The sequence below is a fragment of the Marmota flaviventris genome, chromosome 18 (genome assembly GCF_047511675.1).
Source record: "Marmota flaviventris isolate mMarFla1 chromosome 18, mMarFla1.hap1, whole genome shotgun sequence".
Classification (NCBI taxonomy): domain Eukaryota; kingdom Metazoa; phylum Chordata; class Mammalia; order Rodentia; family Sciuridae; genus Marmota; species Marmota flaviventris.
Window position 1 is genome coordinate 5,746,181 of NC_092515.1, and position 16,798 is coordinate 5,762,978.

The 16,798-nt window shown below is 56.7% G+C and overlaps 2 protein-coding genes and 1 long non-coding RNA gene across 8 annotated transcripts; 2 read left to right on the top strand and 1 right to left on the bottom strand.

Moving 5' to 3' along the window:
* The first annotated feature begins 1,038 nt into the window (after positions 1 to 1,038).
* Positions 1,039 to 2,569, top strand: LOC114079189 (uncharacterized). The gene is made up of 2 exons (XR_003580454.2): positions 1,039 to 2,073; positions 2,192 to 2,569. It is a non-coding gene; the product is annotated as an uncharacterized lncRNA (long non-coding RNA).
* A 3,224-nt stretch (positions 2,570 to 5,793) lies between these two features.
* Emc10 (ER membrane protein complex subunit 10) lies at positions 5,794 to 11,452 on the bottom strand. 4 transcript variants are annotated; one of them, XM_027920329.2, is made up of 8 exons: positions 11,241 to 11,452; positions 10,315 to 10,387; positions 9,472 to 9,581; positions 8,562 to 8,666; positions 8,099 to 8,280; positions 7,875 to 7,968; positions 6,956 to 7,042; positions 6,677 to 6,762 (listed from the first exon to the last, which is right to left on the bottom strand). In XM_027920329.2, exons 1-7 carry the CDS (start codon positions 11,406 to 11,408, stop codon positions 6,956 to 6,958), a joined length of 819 nt encoding a protein of 272 aa, XP_027776130.1. In that variant the 5' UTR covers positions 11,409 to 11,452; the 3' UTR covers positions 6,677 to 6,762. The 4 variants fall into 4 exon arrangements, with proteins under 4 accessions (XP_027776129.1, XP_027776131.1, XP_027776130.1 ...); XM_027920331.2 differs by having other exon boundaries at positions 11,295 to 11,450; XM_027920328.3 differs by lacking the exon at positions 6,956 to 7,042 and having other exon boundaries at positions 5,794 to 6,762; positions 11,241 to 11,450.
* A 90-nt stretch (positions 11,453 to 11,542) lies between these two features.
* On the top strand, positions 11,543 to 16,698 carry Garin5a (golgi associated RAB2 interactor 5A). Of its 3 annotated transcripts, XM_071604540.1 has the most exons (6): positions 11,543 to 11,788; positions 12,005 to 12,123; positions 12,509 to 12,639; positions 15,912 to 16,036; positions 16,114 to 16,182; positions 16,491 to 16,698. In XM_071604540.1, the coding sequence occupies exons 1-6, from the start codon at positions 11,746 to 11,748 to the stop codon at positions 16,559 to 16,561; spliced, it is 558 nt and encodes a 185-aa protein (XP_071460641.1). In that variant the 5' UTR covers positions 11,543 to 11,745; the 3' UTR covers positions 16,562 to 16,698. The 3 variants fall into 3 exon arrangements, with proteins under 3 accessions (XP_071460641.1, XP_027776200.2, XP_027776202.2); XM_027920399.3 differs by having other exon boundaries at positions 15,912 to 16,182; XM_027920401.3 differs by having other exon boundaries at positions 15,912 to 16,182; positions 16,536 to 16,698.
* The last annotated feature ends 100 nt before the right edge of the window (positions 16,699 to 16,798 follow it).

Consider the following 16,798-nt stretch of genomic DNA (forward strand, 5'->3'; position numbering starts at 1 on the left):
CCCAGCAGGTGCCCCTTCCAGTTCCCTCCTGCGCCCCCTCTACCCCCAGCTCTGAGCTGCAGTGCCAGGGGCTCACTCTGGGCGCCCAGCGGCTCCAACTCAGAGGAGCCAGGCCCTCGCCATCCCTCTGGCTCATGGTCCCTTCTTCCCTTGCATTCCTCACAGTTCTGCCAGCCAGAGGTCAGGGCAAGACTTGAGGGTTCCTGATGGCTAGCTGTGTGGGGCAGTCCCCCAGCTGAGTAGAGACATGGGGGGGCCCTCTGCAGCCCCCTGTGAGGGCCCAGGGTCCCTCTTGTCATCAGGAACCACCCCACCCACATGAAAGTCTAAATTCCCAGGTCAACAGGGCCTGTCCCCCTCACTGTCCCCTAACCCTAACCGTCCTCCCTGACCCCCACCTCTGTGGTCTTAGCAACAGTTGGGTGCTTTTCCAGTTCACAGAAATGTTTTATCTAGTTGTCAGCTACAGTGTTGGGCCAGTGACCAACCCAACACCGCAGGCAGGCCGGGGTGACAGCCCCCCCCCCCCTGTCTCCTCTCTCTTCCTCCATTCTGTCTCTCTCCTCCTGTCCTTCTTTCTCTGTCTCCTCTTTTTTTCTCCTTATCTTCCTCTCTCCCTCCCTTTCTTTTTCTGTCTTCTCCCTGTCTCCTGCCCTCTTTCTCATCTCTCTTTCTCTCCCTCCGTTTCATTTATCTCCCAGTCTCTCCTCTGTCTTCTCTGCCTCTTCCCTCCCTCTTTCTCCCTGACTCCTGCCCCCCCCCTCTCTCTCTCTCTCCAGTTCTCTGAGTCTCCCTCCCTCCCACCCCCCATCCCTCCGCGTCCCCGTGAGGGCCCTGCACTGGGCTCTGCACATCTCCTCCGCCTCCTCCACTGAGCTCGGCGGCTGGGTCAGCCTCCCCTCCGTCTCTTTCTCCTCTTCTCTTCCGTCCCCACCTCCTCCCTCCTTGGCCCGTCTCTTTGGCTTCCCTCTTTCTCCCCAGTCTTCTTCCTTTAGCCCTGGCCGCCCATCGAGACAGGGGGAGGCCTCTGCGGGGATGGGGGTCGCCTTCGCCGGTGCCGCCCGGCCCTGGCGGCCTTGGCTGGGCTGAGCGAGAGCCAGGGTCCCGGACGGCGCTGGCGCTGCCTGCGGGCTCCAGGGACCTGCATCCCTCCCTCCGCGCGTCCCCGCTCCTTTCCTCTCCCCGGGGTGCGCCCTGCCCAGGGCCCGCTCCCGCCCTGCCCTGCTCGCTCCCGGGCCTCTCCCCCATCCCTTCCCTCCCACTCGTCTCTCCGCCTCCCGGGCTCACTCTCGGGCTCACCCTCCCCCTCTCCCCAGCAGGCCCAGGGGCCCTGGCGCCTCTTCCTGGCTCAGCTTCGACTTCAGGTGCGCGCGGTCCCTGCAGTTCGTCGCTGCAGCTGCCCTCTCCTCTTTTCTGTTTCTCGCTCCCTTCTTCCCCACCCGTGTCTCCTCCCCACTCCTTCCCCTGACGTTTCCTCTTCTCCCTCGCCCCCTCTCGCCAGCCCTCCCGCTGGGCGCGCCCCTCTAGCTGTGCTCCCCTTCTCTTCTATCTTGCACTCTTTCCTTTTTTCTTCCCCTCTCACTTTTATCTCTTTTTCTTTCCTCCTCTTGTCCTTTGAGCTTTATCCTCTCTGAATCTGCCTCCCCTTCCTCTCCCTCTTGCTCCCCACTCTCTCCTTTGGGAGATCCGTAAATCTCCCCACACCCTCTCCCTGCTTTGCTTTGAATCTCTCCCCACCCTCTCAATCCTCCGGAGTCCGGCCTCCTCCAGTCTCAGGGAGGCGCCTGCACTCTCCCTACTCCTCTCCTGCTCGTGCCCTCTCCCTCCCTCCCCTGCCCCAGCACTCAAGGTTCCCAGGCTGAGAAGGAGGTGGCTTCCACCCAGTGCAGGAGGTGGGCCACCAGAGGCAGAGCTGCCAAGCCAGAGCCCAGGAGCTGAAAGAACTTTGTGACGTTTGTTCTCTCTCTTTTCTGTCTGTCCTGGACGCTGGATACCCCCTGGAGAAATCAAGCCCACCCAAAGCCTGGGAAGGAGGAAATGAGGAATGGGACCAGAGACAGAAGCAAGGTGCATGTAAGTGACAGGGCCAGGACTGGGTGGGCCCGTGGGGCAGGCTAGGGATCAGCTCCTGGACTGGAGTTTGAACTTGGTGGGAAGGGGACGAGACCTACTGCTTTGTTCTCCTTCCCAGCACTCCACCCTCTTCTCAGCAGAGAGCACGTCCATGTGGAGGACCTTCCTGGATCTCCTTTTCACCCATGAGAAACAGGCGCCCAGGACTTCAAAAGACCAGCAGCAGTGAGGACGGAGACTCCAGGGAAGACCTGGCCTGAAGGACCAACAGCGCCACCTGCAGGGCACTTCATCCATGCGGGGCCCTCAGTTACCACCTCCTGGCAGCAGATGGAACAGCACCCGTGCTCTATTAGAACTGAGTCTGTCCTCAGGGATAAGGATAATGCCAAGAATGCCTGGGGGAGGTGGGGAGACTGGGTGGGGAAGACAGATTTGCAAAATGCTGCAGAAATAACCACTTTTACTTCCAACATATAAATATCCTGCCCCACAAGCTTCCTGGTATGCCAGCTTACACCCGGACCCTCCCGTGTTGTCAGGGCATCCATTCAAGGAGTCTCTCCTACACCCTGTGACCATGCAGTGGGGACTGCATTATGGGAGAGAAGGGCCTGGGATCTGGCTTACACCGGCTTGCTTGAAAAACTATTTCCAGGGACTGGGCCTAATCGAGTATGTCCCCTTTGTAAAGGGAAGGTAGATGTGAGCCAAGGTGGGGGACCAACAGCTGGAGGCCCAAGAACAAGTCCCTGTTCCTTGCCTTGGAGTCTTCCAAGGGTAAAAAGCCCACAGACTTATTTCCAGAAGCCACAGTGGGGAGCAGGAGTCTCACAATATCCAAAATCTAGCCTTCCACATCCTAAGGCCACGTGCCACACAATTAGGGCTAAAAACAGCCAAATGCCAGTATGAAACCCTAGATTGGAAAGGGGGAGTACTCACATGCCAGGGACCAGAAAAGGGCATTGGAGGGGTGAGGCAGTCCCCTCGCTGGGGCCTCACGTCTTAGACCTGAAGCCATGCTGGGGACAGAGTCCAGAAGAGAATGAGGACTGAGCTGGGGCCAGGACCATGGAGCAGAGGAGGGAACATGGCAGAAAGAGGCAGGAGGGATAAGGCTGGGGGTGGGCAGATGAGGACAGTGCCACAGGTTTGGCCTGGTGATTACCTAACTGATCCCTCAATAAGGGATATGGTATCCCTCAATGCCAGGAGGAGATGGCATTTTGTCCAGTGGATGCTGGGGAGCCACAGGAGGGCTTCAGTAGAGGCAAGCTGCGGTATCAAGCTCCCCATGAGGAGGATGGATGGTGAGTGGGGAAAGCTGGAGGCTGGAGGCCGAAGAGGACGCTGGGCTGATGGACCAAGATTAGGCTTGAGCTGAGGCTGTGGCCACATAGGAACAGAGAAAAGAGAAGGGACCTGGAGGGGTAGAAGAGTGGAACAGGGTCCTGGGCAGGATCCCAGAGCAACTAAGGGTGGGAAGTGCTGACTTCTTCAGTGCTCCCTAAGGCAGGAGGCAGGTATGGTCCAGGTGATGTGGCTCCCTGGTCACCAAGCCATGCAGCCAACCCACTGGACCCTGCTGAGAAGTGGCAGGGAAACAGTGAATCAGCAGAGTGGCAGCTGGGCACACAAAACACAGGCTGAACACAGGGTGCCTTGGGGAGCCCTCCATGCCAGCGTGGATCTGAGGTGCGGTGGACCAGCACCTAAGTGGGCCGGGAGAAACCGACCTGTTACCCCACAGCAGCCCAGCCTGCACACGGGCATGGATGCCTGTGGAAGCGCACTCCAGTGCTGCATCTCCAGACACCTGATACAGTTACTGAGCATGTACAATTCAATGACTTCAACCTCCCACTTCCCAAAGTTAGGAGAAAATGAAAGCAAAGTAAACCTGAGTGGAATTCAGGGCTAACCAATAGCGGTATTAATTTTCCAATGCTACTTAGGTTAAGTTTGTACCAGGAACATTGGCCCAAGTGCTATAAACCCCTATCACACCCAGACAGCAACCTGTCAGGTCCCCTCTAATCCTGTGAGGGTTATTTCTATGCACCCTTAAATAAATCCTGCTCTTATACTCACTCATCCTGGTCTCTGGATTTCATTCTTCAAATGAAATCGAAAGAGCCCGTTGGCATGGCGGGCTCCCCTAGGCACCCTGTGTTCAGCCTGTGCTTTGTGTGCCCAGCTGCCACTCTGCTGATTCACCATTTCCCTGCCACTTCTCAGCAGTGACCAGGTGAGCTGCTGGGTCTGCTGCAACACTAGAGGGTGTGGCCAGCCATTAAGAGCTGCAACACTTCCTAGCTTCAGAGGCTGCAGCTTGTGCAGAACCCACCAGCGGAAATCTTTCCAATTTATGTTGGAGGAAGGGGTGGGTCAAGAGCAACACACTTCTGCAAAACAAGAGCATCTGCTTGTTGATGTAGAGACTGTCTCTAAATCAGTGGTCAGGTCACAAAAACCCCAGGCTGCCCCCTGCCAGGGGAATTGGGGGCAAGAGCCTGGGGTGGGCAGAAGGCTCCTTGCCATGGATCCTAATGTATTGAAGACCCTGGAAACCCTGGTCAGTAAAATAAAACAGTGAATGAGTTCTACAGGGACAAGCCGGAATGGGAAGAGAAATTTAATAAGGACAAAGTCCTGGGGACCTTGAAGAAACTCAGACATCTTCTAGAATACCAGAGTAAGTGCCAGCCTGAGAGCAAGCAAAAGTATTAGAGGAAAAGAATGTGATCAGATATATAAAGATCCCAAAGCCTAATCCAGATGGCCGTGCAAACTGCTGTGGGAAGAGGGATGTGCAAATTTGACCAAGGTTAAGAACTGAGTAGTGAACAGATTCCCAAAAAGCATCAGTAAACACTGCTGGGGTAATCTGAGAGACAGAAATCCACATGGAACAGACCTAACAGAGCGTGGTGGCATCATAATCTCTCACCATCAGGGAAAGATGTGGAAGTCAGAGGAACCCTGGGACACCTTTTGTAGTACAGCTACAAAAACTTATTTAAAAGAGGTACCCCATGGCTGACAGGCACGTGACACAGCAGACCCTTTGTAAATACTGAGAGTATGTAAACTGGACAATGCCTGGGAACTCTCAGGCCTTATGCCAAAGTGCACAGGGGAGGGGTGTGAGCCACTGGAGTGCTGGGAAGGAGTGAGAAGGTGAAGAGCAGGCCCCAGTGAGAACATGCACACCTAAGCTGCCTCCCGGTTGGGCTGAAGTACCAGATGAGCTCTAAGAGCAACTCAAACCGCGTGTACGTGCCACCCATGAGCTGGCTGGAGTTCTCCAGAGCCCTTCGCAGGGCTTGCGCACACACTGTTCTGTTTTTGGAAGCACAGGATTGGAGCAACACATGCCGTTTTGGTTTTTGACGTAGGGCCTGGCTAAGTTGCTGAGGCTGGCCTGGAACTTGTGATCCTCTCACCTCAGCCTCCCAAGCAGCCAGGATTATAGGCATGCACCACCATGCCAGGCTGTGTGATACCATTTTCTAACCTATCAGACCCTGGCCCAGGTTTGAGAAGTCTGCTGGCAAGGATGTGGGGACAAGGCTGGCTGCCTGTGGGCTGGCCTGGGACCTCACCCGAGTTAGGCCTACGTGTGTGGAGCTGGGACAGGAGGGGTTGAATGGCCCCAGTACATCCTTCTGGCAGGGCTTCATAGCAATTATAACGTTATAACGACAACGATGGCCATTTTCTTATTTCTGAATAAATATATTAAGTGAACAGCAGAACTCAAGCCACACTTGGCTGTTGAAAGCTGGGACCTTCAATATAATGCAAACGTTTTTCAACAGACAAGGGGCAACGAACAGCAGAGGCCCAGCAGCCTGTCCAGGTGCTGCACCCTGGGTAAGGTGACCCAGGTAAGACTGAGGAGGGGATTCTATTCACATCACTTGGCCCTGACTCCATTGTCATTTCCTGATTAAACACCACCACTCTTCACACCCAGAAGGCTAGTAGAGGCCTGGCGTCCAGAAGGCCCAGTGCTTCCCCCACAGCCAGGCAGGGTGACAAGGGTGCTGCAAGTGGAACCCAAGGGCACCCACAGCCAGCTACTCCCAACCACATCCTCAGAGGGGAGACCGTGGAAGGCCAGAGACACACACCAAGTGAGGAGGTGCCCTGGGAACCTGGTCGAGGCCAGGCAGGGCAAGAACACCCAGAACAAAGGCACAGAGGCTGGAGAGGACGTGGCATGTTCCCAGACTGCAGGGCTGGAGTGGGGTGGGCCATGGGTTGCAGTGACAGAATTCCCAGAGCTTGGACTCCAGCCTGTGGTTTAAGGGGAGTCCATGAGGCTGAGGTGGGGTCATGGGAAAGGGGGCACAGCAGATGCACCCTAGTTTGCCACCCCTCTGCTAAAAAGAACAGAGAGGCCCCCGGAGAATATGGGCTCCCCGGGCAGCCTACAGGCCCCCTAGAGAGGGGGCATCTTTCTACCTCCATGGGATGAGGAGACAGGAGGGGGCCAGCAAGTCCTTCTTGGGATGACCAAGGACATGGGAGAATGGGTAAAGGAAGTTCTTGGGTAAAAGGGTGTGCTGCTTACCGGCCACTACCCCCGCTGCCACCCCCACTCCCACCGCCACTCTGGCCCCCGGCGTCTGGTGCTCCTGACATCATGAGGAACAGGACAACAGGAATGATGTACATCCACTGCAGGGCAGAGGGGGACAAACAGAGACAGAAAGGGAAGTAAGTGTGGGTGCCACTCTGCTCAGGGTAGGGAGGGGGTTGGTGTGGGGGGGACCGCGTGAGGGGAGGGGCCCAGGTCCCCTACAGCACTACAGGCAGGGGCAGGGCCCGCGGGGTACAGGAGGGTGGAGGCGGGAAGGGGTCTGGTCCTCACTCAGGCCTCCTGCGGTGGTGGCGCGGGCCCCGGGGCAGCAGGACGCAGGGCCGTAAGCAACACGGCCCCCCCCAGGATGAGGTGCCACTGAGGAGGGAGGGGAGCGCAGGTCAGTGGGCTCCGGGGGCCTCAGGGAAGGGTGGGCCCTCAAGCAAGCAGCAGACAGAGCAGTTGAGCTTCCACCTCTCTGGGCCTCTGTTTCCTGCAGCTGAACTACCCTGACCTGGGAGCTGCTGAGGGCCTCAGGGAAGGTGCTCAGCACTCACAGGCCACCAGCACCCTTCCAACCTGAATAACACTGACCCTGCTGTCACCTACCTTGCCTGGGGGCCTGTGCCATGGGACATGAAGGTTGGATGAAACCAACCTTCTCTAGTAGGGCTTGCTTCTTCAGCACCTCCCCAGCCTCCCGCCCACCTCGGCCTCTAGGCCTCTGACCACAGATCTGCTTCCAGCAGTGCAGGTCCTTCCTTCCTGGGCCCTGGGCCCATTCCTGGCCACCTCCACCCTTATGTCCCTGAGCAACCCTCCCCAGATCCACCCCTCTCTGCCTTCCTGGGTGCCCCCCTCCCCCAAGCCTCCCTCACTCCTCTGAAACCTCCGCCCATCCCTGCCTCTCCATCTTAACAGAAGCCTGCCCCAGCCTGTGCCCTCCACCCACCCCACACTATTTTTCTACCAAATAAGCCTGTGAATACTATGCCCGCGAATCCCTGGCTGGGGCCTTCTGGGCTCCTAGGGCTACTCAACTCTGAACAGTTTCACAAGCTGACACAAGCAGGAGTCCACAGCCCTCGCCCCTGACTCAGCCCAGGTGCCAGAGACAAGCACAGGTCATCTGGCCAGGAGAAGGGAGGCCCAGCCAGCTGGGCAGGACCTGTAGGGAAGAGGGCAGGGAGGGCAGGGGAGCCCCACTCACATATTTGGCAAAAAAGGACTTCTGCTCCTGGGGGTTCTTGGCCTTCTGGGCCTGCTCCATCTCTAGGCGCTCAATGAAGGCTGCTGTTTCTGGACTGGGGAGCAAATGGAGGGGAAAAAAGTGGGTAAGGAATCCAGGGACCCAGAGACTTGAGGCAGCCAGTCAGGATGCCAGCACAGGCAGGAGCAGGACCCTCCCTCCACAACCTCCTTTCAGGTACTCACCCTGGGGCTGTGCCTGGGGGCCGCAGCTGCACAGATGTATTAAACAGCTCCAGGTCCACATCCTCCACCTCATGGCCTCGGCACCCCCCAGGGTGTGTCACCACTGACACACCCACCACATTGCCAGCCACATCCACGTGCAGGGTCAGCTGGTCTGAGAGATGTGACTCCACCAGGGAGCACTGGGGTGGGGGGGGAGCCAAGTCAGAGGAGCAGGGAGAGCAGGAGCTACTCTTCCAAGACCTCCTAAGCATCTCTCAAAACCCTCCCTCAGCTCTCTGCCACTCTTCTGTGAGCCCATGTTCCATGTCCTGCTATGATGCCACCCCACCACCACCTGGAGTGATCCCTCCAGAGCAAGGTCAAGTCTCCAACCACCTGCCCTCTGTTGGGCAAGGGGTTTGATGGGGACCAAGGTAGGCAGAGGGAACAAGGATGGGGATAGTCCTTGTAACGAACTCACCGCAGGGACAAAGGAAGAGACATAGCCGCCAGCTTCAGACCCATCAGGGATCCCTGGCTGCCTTGGGACCCGCACCCGGTACAGGCCATTGATGGCTGCCACATCCTGCAGGTCATGCAGAAGAGGGTGCTAGTGAGAACGATGGTCCACCAGGCCATGAACCCACTGGGCCTGTCCCAGCTTCCCCACCCGGCACACTGCATTCCTGGCCTGGCCCACCCTCGTCTGTCCAGGCTACCCATTCTGGGGGAAAAGCTACCCAGGACAGCAGAGCCCCCAGTTCAGTAGCAGAGTGGGTACCAAGGATATCTGTCCCATGCCTCACTCTCCAGTTCCACTGGAAATAAAAAATTTTCTTTGGGGGCAGCTGGGACAGTGAACCACAAAGGCACAATGCAGGCAGGCTATCTGGGTCAACCTTGCCCTGCCCTCTTTCACAGGGAGGGCACCCTGGGCACGTGGCTTCCAGAATGAAGCTGATGCTCCCAGCCTCCCTCCTGCAGGGCACAAGTGGGACTGACTGTGCAGAAGAGAAAAGAGCCAGGCCAGGGGGAAGCCCAGCCCATGAGGAGGCCCTGGAGGAACACCCTGTCTAAGGAGGGCCATTCTTGAGGACTTTTCTCCTCACAAGTAAGCCTCCTCCCAAGGGGCCATGAAATGACTGTTATAACTGGAAAGGCAGGAGGAGCCAATCATGGGAACCTGTGGGAGAAGAGGCAGAAGCCCGGATCAAGGCCTTGAGACAGGCACCCCAAAAGGGGCATAGAGGGTAACCAAGGTACCATCCAGCCTGGGCAGCTGCAGGGACAAAGGGCAGGAGGGCAGAAGGGGCACCTGAAGGGAGGGGGGCAGCTGGAAGGGCTCACTGGATGCCCCCCATCCCCAGTCCAGCCTAGGGACCCCACCTCACCCGAAGTCGGCCCCGCTCCTCCTCGCTGAGCTGCCGCTGTGATAAAGACAAGGTGCCATCCTGCTGATTCCAGAGTAGTGAGCCCCGTTTCCGAAAGTGGGCACTGTCATCTGTGGGAAGCTGGGCTCAGTGACCAACACCCTACGCCAGCCCTACTGCATGACAGCTGAATTCATATCTTGGTCTGGCTCTGCCCAAGAGTGACCAGGTGGCTTCTTCATCCTGAGCTGCCAGTCTCCCATCTGCAAACTGGGACACCCCTATCGTGTACTGATCCTGGGACAGTTACATAAGTTCTCTGAGCCTAAATTTTCTCTGGGCTGACCAGGGTCTAGCTTGGGAGGTCTGGGGAGGTGCCCCAGCTTCACTGTAACAAATGCCAACACTCTGGAGCCTCTGACTTCGTTACTAAGCCCTGTGTAGTGCTGACAGCTGGCTCTGGCTTGCCTGTCACAGCTGTTTAAGTGTGAGTTGGTTCCAGTTCTGTCATTCACTGATGCAGGGACCATGTGTTAAGCCTACCCTAAGCCTGTTTCCTTTTCTGAAAAATGGGGCTAATGCTTAAATCCACAACCTGGAAAGACTGTCACGAGGATATCAGACACATCCACAAAGAAGCATCAAATCACTAATGCAGCAAACTTGGCAACTGGTCAGAAAAGCTCCGAAACCATTACTTCAGCATTGGTCCTATAGGTCAAGGGTACTTGAAGCTGGTGTTCCATCTCTCTCTCCTCCCTCCCCAGAGCAACACTGTTAATGAACAGGCAGATCACACATTGTAAAGACTGGACTTCACAGGGCACCAGATAAGTGTTGAGAAAACCACATCGCTGGACTCACCGGTCTCAAAGGAGTGCTCCAGCAGCAGTCCCACCGTGCCGCAGCCCTCAGCCTCTCGCCCTTCAGTCCCCACCTGCAAAAGAGAAAGAGGGCCCGAGGTGAGGACTAACTCAAGCTCTCTGCAGGGCAGGACCCACAGGTTCCAGGAATGCCTGGCAGTAGGACTTAAGAAGCCTCACCTTGATGTTCAGGTCCAATTATGCGCATTTCACCAGGACCTTCCATTCATGATTATTCATGACCTGGACTGCCATTCTCAGAAACCAAGACCCTACAGACATGCTTAGGATATACTCTTATTTTCAAGGCAACTACTCCCAGTCACTTTCATGCCTTGCATTATAAATATAGGAAACCCTTCTCCCCGGGGGCTCCTTTGGTTGCTAATATCTAAATGTCCTCGTTTGCACCTTAAAAGTCCCAACAGCCAAGATGCTGCCTAAGTACCGCCCCCACCAAGTACACTCAGGATTCTCCGCCTTTCTCTCTCTAACCCTTCAAATGTCCTCTGCTCTGCACTCTCCACCTCCTCACGCCTCGCTCCTGCGCGACCGGGTATCCTGACGCATATTCAAGAGACTAAACTCCTCTCCAGGCCTTGGAGCAGCCCGCGCGCCTTTGTTTCATTTTGATCACCTTGACGTCTGATTCGCCAGGATTCCATCCTGGCCACACCGCTCCTGCGTGTCCACGAACTGCGGGCCCCTCACGCCCCAGCCGAAGCGAACGTGCCCAACCAGGCCTCCGGCAGCGTGCCTTCCCGTTCACCGCCAAGGCCCCCACAGTCCGCGGCTCTCCCTCCAGGTGGCGGCGGGCTGGTGCCGGGCCTGGCGCCCTCCCACGCCTGCCTCACTCTCCAGGGTTCCTTCACCTCTCATCTTTCCTCTCCACCCTGCCCGGCCTCGTCACCACCTTAATCCACCTACAGTCCCACGACTTCCGTCGGCCTCTCCTGGTCCACGAAGCTGATGGGCACTCACCCCTCGCGCGGCGGCGCCGGCCCGGCAGCCGCTGCCCCGGGCTCGGCTGGGAGCTGCTGCCACCATCAGCAAGAGCAGGAGCAGCCGGGCGGCCCCGGCGCCGGCGGCCGCCATTTCAACGCTTTCCCATCAACCTGGAGGATGTGAACCAAGCACCGCGGAGCACGCTGGGAGCACCCGGCTGCATCCTGACACAACTGCGCCTGCGTCGGCCCCTTGCGCCTGCGCATTGGCGTGCATCCGCTGGCACCAGGGCCTGACGTCATCGGGCTGCCGCCCCTTTATCCGGGTCTCCAGGGCCTGCTTTTCAGGTGACGCCGCCGTTCTAGGAACTTCTATGACGTCATCAAATTTGGATTTCTCGTTATGACGTCACAGCGCTCGCAGTTCGTCAGTGTGGTTTTCTACCCCGGCTCCTCCCTTCGCTCCCACCAGGGCTCTGGGCTTTGCGATGAAGCGGGGGTACCATCCTAAGCCAGCCCTTGGTGGAGCAGGTGAGGGGGGACATATGAGATTGGACGTGGGATGGTACGAGGGAGGCGGAGCCAGGCCTGGAGGGGTTGGACCTGGTGAGCACAGAGTAAGGCATGGGATCAGCTTTTCGGAGATACCCCATACCATCGCCTCAGCACTGTGCTGCTCTGGGCCCGACCTTCTGGGGGGTCTGGGCTCAACCTCTTGGCATAGACCCTCAAACTTTGTCCCTCTAGAACGTCCCGTGTTTCCAGCGTATCCCAAGGGACGACCTGGACGGCTCCAACGCCACCTCCTGAGCGGCGAGTTTGACCAGCTGCGGGACTTCCCTATCTTTGAGAGCAACTTCATGCAGGTGTGAAGTCTGGGCACCTCGGCCCAGAGCCTGGGCCCGACCTTCATCCTTCTGTCTTGGGGAACCCCATTTCTGCCATTCCAGCTATTTCCCCATAATCCTTGCACAGTTGTGGACCTCCAGCTGCACCTGTGCCATCTGACCACCTCCCACCCCATATCTCTGGCCCTTTGGTTTGTCTGTGAACTCTGGCCTTGGAGTCCTTTGTCTCAGTTTCCCTGACTTCACACCCTCAGTTCTTGTCTTTAATCCCAAGGTATCTGGCCCCTAGCCCCATGTTTACTCCCTTGGTTTATGACCTTGTATTCTACTAAGATTCCTGACCTCTAGTTCCTTTCCAATGTTCCCCTGTATCTTGCCTCTAATCTCTGATCTCTGGTCCCAGGTGACCCGGTTTGGAGAAGTTGCCAACAAGGTCACCATGGGGGTGGCAGCCTCGAGTCCAGCCCTGGAACTCCCAGACCTCTTGCTGTTGGCTGGCCCTGCCAAGGAGAATGGACGCCTGCAACTCCTCGGGTGACTGTCCCAACTAGGCCTAGACCACTTCCTCCCTCCGCTCGGGGAACCCAGGCCTCTGGCAGCAGCTCCTTTCACCCAGACCACCCAGGAGCACTGGGTGGCTTCAGCCCTCTGGGCAGCTGTACATCCAGGAGAAAGAGGACAGGGCAGTCCACAGGAACCAGAAATCAGAGACTAGACAACAGGGCAGGGACAGTTCTCAGCAACACCCTGCAAAGGTCAGGACAGTGACCATTTATGAAGTGCCTACTACATGCCAGGTGCCCTTGGGCCATGCACATAGCCACATTTTACCTCATATCCTCATGGTGGGGCTCCTTAGTTCCATCCTCCAAAGAAATAAAGTGAGGCTAAGAGAAGGGAACAGTTTCCCAGGGTCCCATGTGGGCCAGGGGTCACATTCCTTGTAATCTCAGATCTCCTAATTCCTGAATCCCACTGCCATGTTACATGCTATACTGCCCCTCAAGGTCTTATTTTTTCATTAAAAAGTAACCCACACTGGGCACCATGGTGCACACTTGTAGTCCCAGTGACTTGGGAGGCTGAGGCAGGAGGATCATGAATTCAACTCTGTCTCAAAATAAAAAATACAAAGGGCTGGGGATGTAGCTCAGTGGTAAAGTGCTCCTGAGTTCAGTCCCCAGTGACACACGTGCACCCGCACACACGCATACAAGGACAAAAGTGACATGGCAGGAGATATACCTTTTCCCATCCTAGGCTCCTCCCCCCAACTCCAGCTGCAAATCCAGAAGCACAGGCTGAGTTTATAGACAGTGCTGCCAGGGACTTTACTGTTTTGACCACATCTCATCGTTAATGAAAGAGATGGCAGGTTGGGGAGAGGAGGAGGGAAGGGAGGGAAGAAAGTAAGGAGTGAAGAATGAAGGGATGTATCTGAGCCTACTGGAGGTTCACAGCCTTTAGTTATCCCCCCACCTAAGTGGAGAACGTTTCACAAAGCACTATCCTGTCACTATTGTGTTTTTTTTTTTCAAATATCTTAAATGCTAATTGTGAGCTGGGCATGGTGGCACATACCTATAATCATAGTGCTCAGGAGGCTGAGGCAGGAGGATCACAAGTTCAATGCTGGTCTCAGCAATTTAGCGAGGCCCTGAGCAACCTGAGACCCTGTCTCAAAATAGAAAACTAAAACGGGCAGGGGATGTGGCTCAGTGGTTAAGTGTCCCTCGGTTCAATCCCTAGCACCAAGAAAAAGCTTATTGGGTCCCCCAGTTGATCTCACCACCCGCCAGGAGATCACCTGCAGTTGGAGAACACTAGCACCGTGCTAAGGGGAGACTTTGACCTTCCATCATCTCCTTCAGCTTCCTAAGCTCCCTGCCCCAAATAGACCACTGAAGGAAAAACAAGCAGCTTGCTCTGCAGACAGGGCCTGGGGACTCACCCTGGGTGCCCAGGGTACAGCCCTGGGCTGTGGCTGACAGGCACATGTGAGTGTTCACCTTTCTGTGCCAGCAGCAGTGTGCACACTGCCTCCTGCTGGGCTCCCTCCTCCGCACTAGACGCTGCCCCCAGGACACACACCCTGAACAAGCTTTTGTCACAATGTGGCAGGGGACATCCTTGAACCAGTCTGCCTGCAGATGGTCTGGGTTCAATCCTGCCTTCAAGGTTTCTTCACTGGGTTTGGCCAAGCTTCCCATCTGTGCCTCCGTTTCCTCATCTGGAAAGTGGGAATGAGGGGAAGTCACTTCCAGGGCTGTTGGGGGGTAAACTGAGTCGGTGTGAGGTGCAGGAGCAGCACCTGGCAGAGCCAGCCCTCTGTGGAGGCCAGCAGCTCCTCCTCCGTATGGGGGCATAGTCAAGCTGCCCACTGTGGGACTCTGGTTTTTGTCCACTGACTTGGAGTTACAGCCAGCGAGGCAGGGGACATCTGTGTGGATACGTCTGTGCACTGGGGTGAGGGTGTCTTGTTAGATCAGTTCTTGGAGGTCACTGCCAGAACAGAGCTGGATGTGGCTGCCCAGTTGTCATTAAGAATGTTTTGTGGTTATGAACACAGGTCTTGGTCCCAATCTCAGCTGTGTGGCCTGGGCCAAGTTGTCAGCCCAGTGACTGTTTCCTACTCCATCTTGTTGAAATTTCAGTCCAACTGGGGGCCTGAGCAGTTCATTTATTCACATATGTAACAAGTGTCCCTTGAGCACCCGCTAACATCTGCTCAGGATGCAGGGAAAACGGCACTGGAAAAAGCCAGACCAGGTCACTCAGAGCCCTCAGGTCACTCACATTCTATTGACAAGGCAGATAGGATAAAGGGCAATTTGCTGGTCAGGGTATGGTCTGTGAGGAGATAGGGGAGGGCCAAGAGAGGTGTACGAAGATGGACGTGGTTGTATGTAGGCCAGGATCGTAAATTCAATTCTGTTTCAAAATACCACTGTAGCTCAGTGGTAAAGTAGCTTAGTGGTAGATGCTCAGTGGTAAAGACCTCCTTGAGAAGGATTGCCCAAGAGAGAGATGAGGGAGATGAATAGGGGAATCACAGAAATGACTAGAGAAAGAGGGTTTCAGGTGGAGGGAACAGCCTGTGCCAAGGTCCTGGGGAATGTCAGAGCCGGCTGTGTTTATGGACAGAGAGAAAGCTGGTGTGGATGGAGATGCAGAGATAACAGCAGATCAGATCCCACAGGGTCTTGTGGTCCGTGGTGAGAACTTGGACTTCAGGTGAGCTTTTTGGCGCAGAGTGGAGGTAAAGTGTTGACTGGCGCCCTCTGGCGGCCTCATGGGGAACTGGTTGTAAGCCTGCCAGGCAAAGCCCTGGAATTGAGAAGACTAGGGTGGCCGTGGAGTTAGAGAAGGTTGGATTATGGGTATGTTTTAGAGGTGGAGCCATCAGGATTTGGTGGCACGATAGGATATGGGTATGGAAAAGAAAGTTGAATCAAGGACAACTCCCAGAGCAAGTGTAGGGATGTAGCCAAGACGTGAAGACCCAGAGGGGCAGATTTGGAGAAGGGGAGGCCTTCAGGGATGTGGTTGCTGAACACATCATGGGACCGTGGTCGATCCACTGTCCAAACGGGCATGTCACATAGGCATGTTCGGGTCCGGGGTTCAGGAAGAGGCCCAGGGGAGACAAAAGGGATGGGAGGCTGGAAGGAGGTTGGGATGAGCTTAATTCAACACTCAACGAAAGTAAAACGGAAGCCTCCCGGGCAGAGGGCCGCGGGGGTGGTGGGGGCAGGCTGGACGGTGAGCAGAGCCGCCTGAGCCCGCCCTCCCGCCCGCCGGCGCAGGCTCTTTCCCTTGCAGTTCGTCCAGCTGTTCGTCCACGATGAATGCCGCCGGCAGCTCAAGGTCAAGTTCAGCACTGGCCGTGTCTTCTACCTGCAGCTGCGGGCCCCGCCGGAGACCCGCGACCGTGAGTTCGGCCAGTGGGTGCGGCTGCTCTACCGCCTGCATTTCCACTCGGCTGAGGGAGCTGTGCCGTTCACACAGGAGTACGCGCTGGAGGACGACGGGGAGGAGGAGGAGGACGACGAGGAGTCGCGGATGGGCGGGGAGGAGGTGAGGGGCGGGGCGCCTGGGTGTGAGAGTCCAGGTGACCCACCCTCTCCTGGTCCTTCGGGGTGTCTGAGTAGAAGACAGCAGGGTGGGGCCGCAGGACCTGCCACTCCTAGCTAGGTGGTCTAGCTTGCTAATGGGTCCAGCGGGAGGGATGCCTGCACCTGAAGAGCTGGGCTCCCACGCCAGATGACCACTCCCAGAAAGGCCGGGACAGGCGAGGAGCAGCCCTCCCAGACCCTGAGGGTGCTGCACCGGGCTCCCCTGCCTCCCCCACCGCCCAGAGGCCCACCCCACCCCACCCCCCGCAGACGCCCCTGCAGGTCAGAGCGCTGAGAGACACTCTCCCCACCCAGCTCCAAGCCACAGAAGTCAGACTTGACCCGCAGGCCTCTGAACTCTGGGGACTGTGATTCTGCCAGCATCCTTCGAGGTCACCAAAAGACCCCGAGATCAAGTACTTTACCTCAGGGCCAACAAATGAATTATAAAGCTTAATAAAGATCGTTCACTTAAGAACTAACCACCACAGGCACTTCGCAGCGGGCACTTCGCAGCCTCCCGGGGTCTCTGGTTAGCTGCACCCAGCTCCTTGGGCCATTGTCAAAACCCGGTGCCC

Coding starts and splice junctions, on each gene's coding strand:
- Emc10 (XM_027920328.3), bottom strand. CDS start 11,408: ATGGCGGCCGCCGGCGCCGGGGCCGCCCGGCTGCTCCTGCTCTTGCTG. Junction 9,582..10,314: donor GGAGCACTCCTTTGAGACCG/GTGAGTCCAGCG, acceptor AGCTTCCCACAG/ATGACAGTGCCCACTTTCGG. Junction 7,969..8,098: donor CCCCCAGGCACAGCCCCAGG/GTGAGTACCTGA, acceptor TTTGCTCCCCAG/TCCAGAAACAGCAGCCTTCA.
- Garin5a (XM_027920399.3), top strand. CDS start 11,746: ATGAAGCGGGGGTACCATCCTAAGCCAGCCCTTGGTGGAGCAG. Junction 11,789..12,004: donor GCCAGCCCTTGGTGGAGCAG/GTGAGGGGGGAC, acceptor TTGTCCCTCTAG/AACGTCCCGTGTTTCCAGCG. Junction 12,124..12,508: donor TTGAGAGCAACTTCATGCAG/GTGTGAAGTCTG, acceptor CTCTGGTCCCAG/GTGACCCGGTTTGGAGAAGT.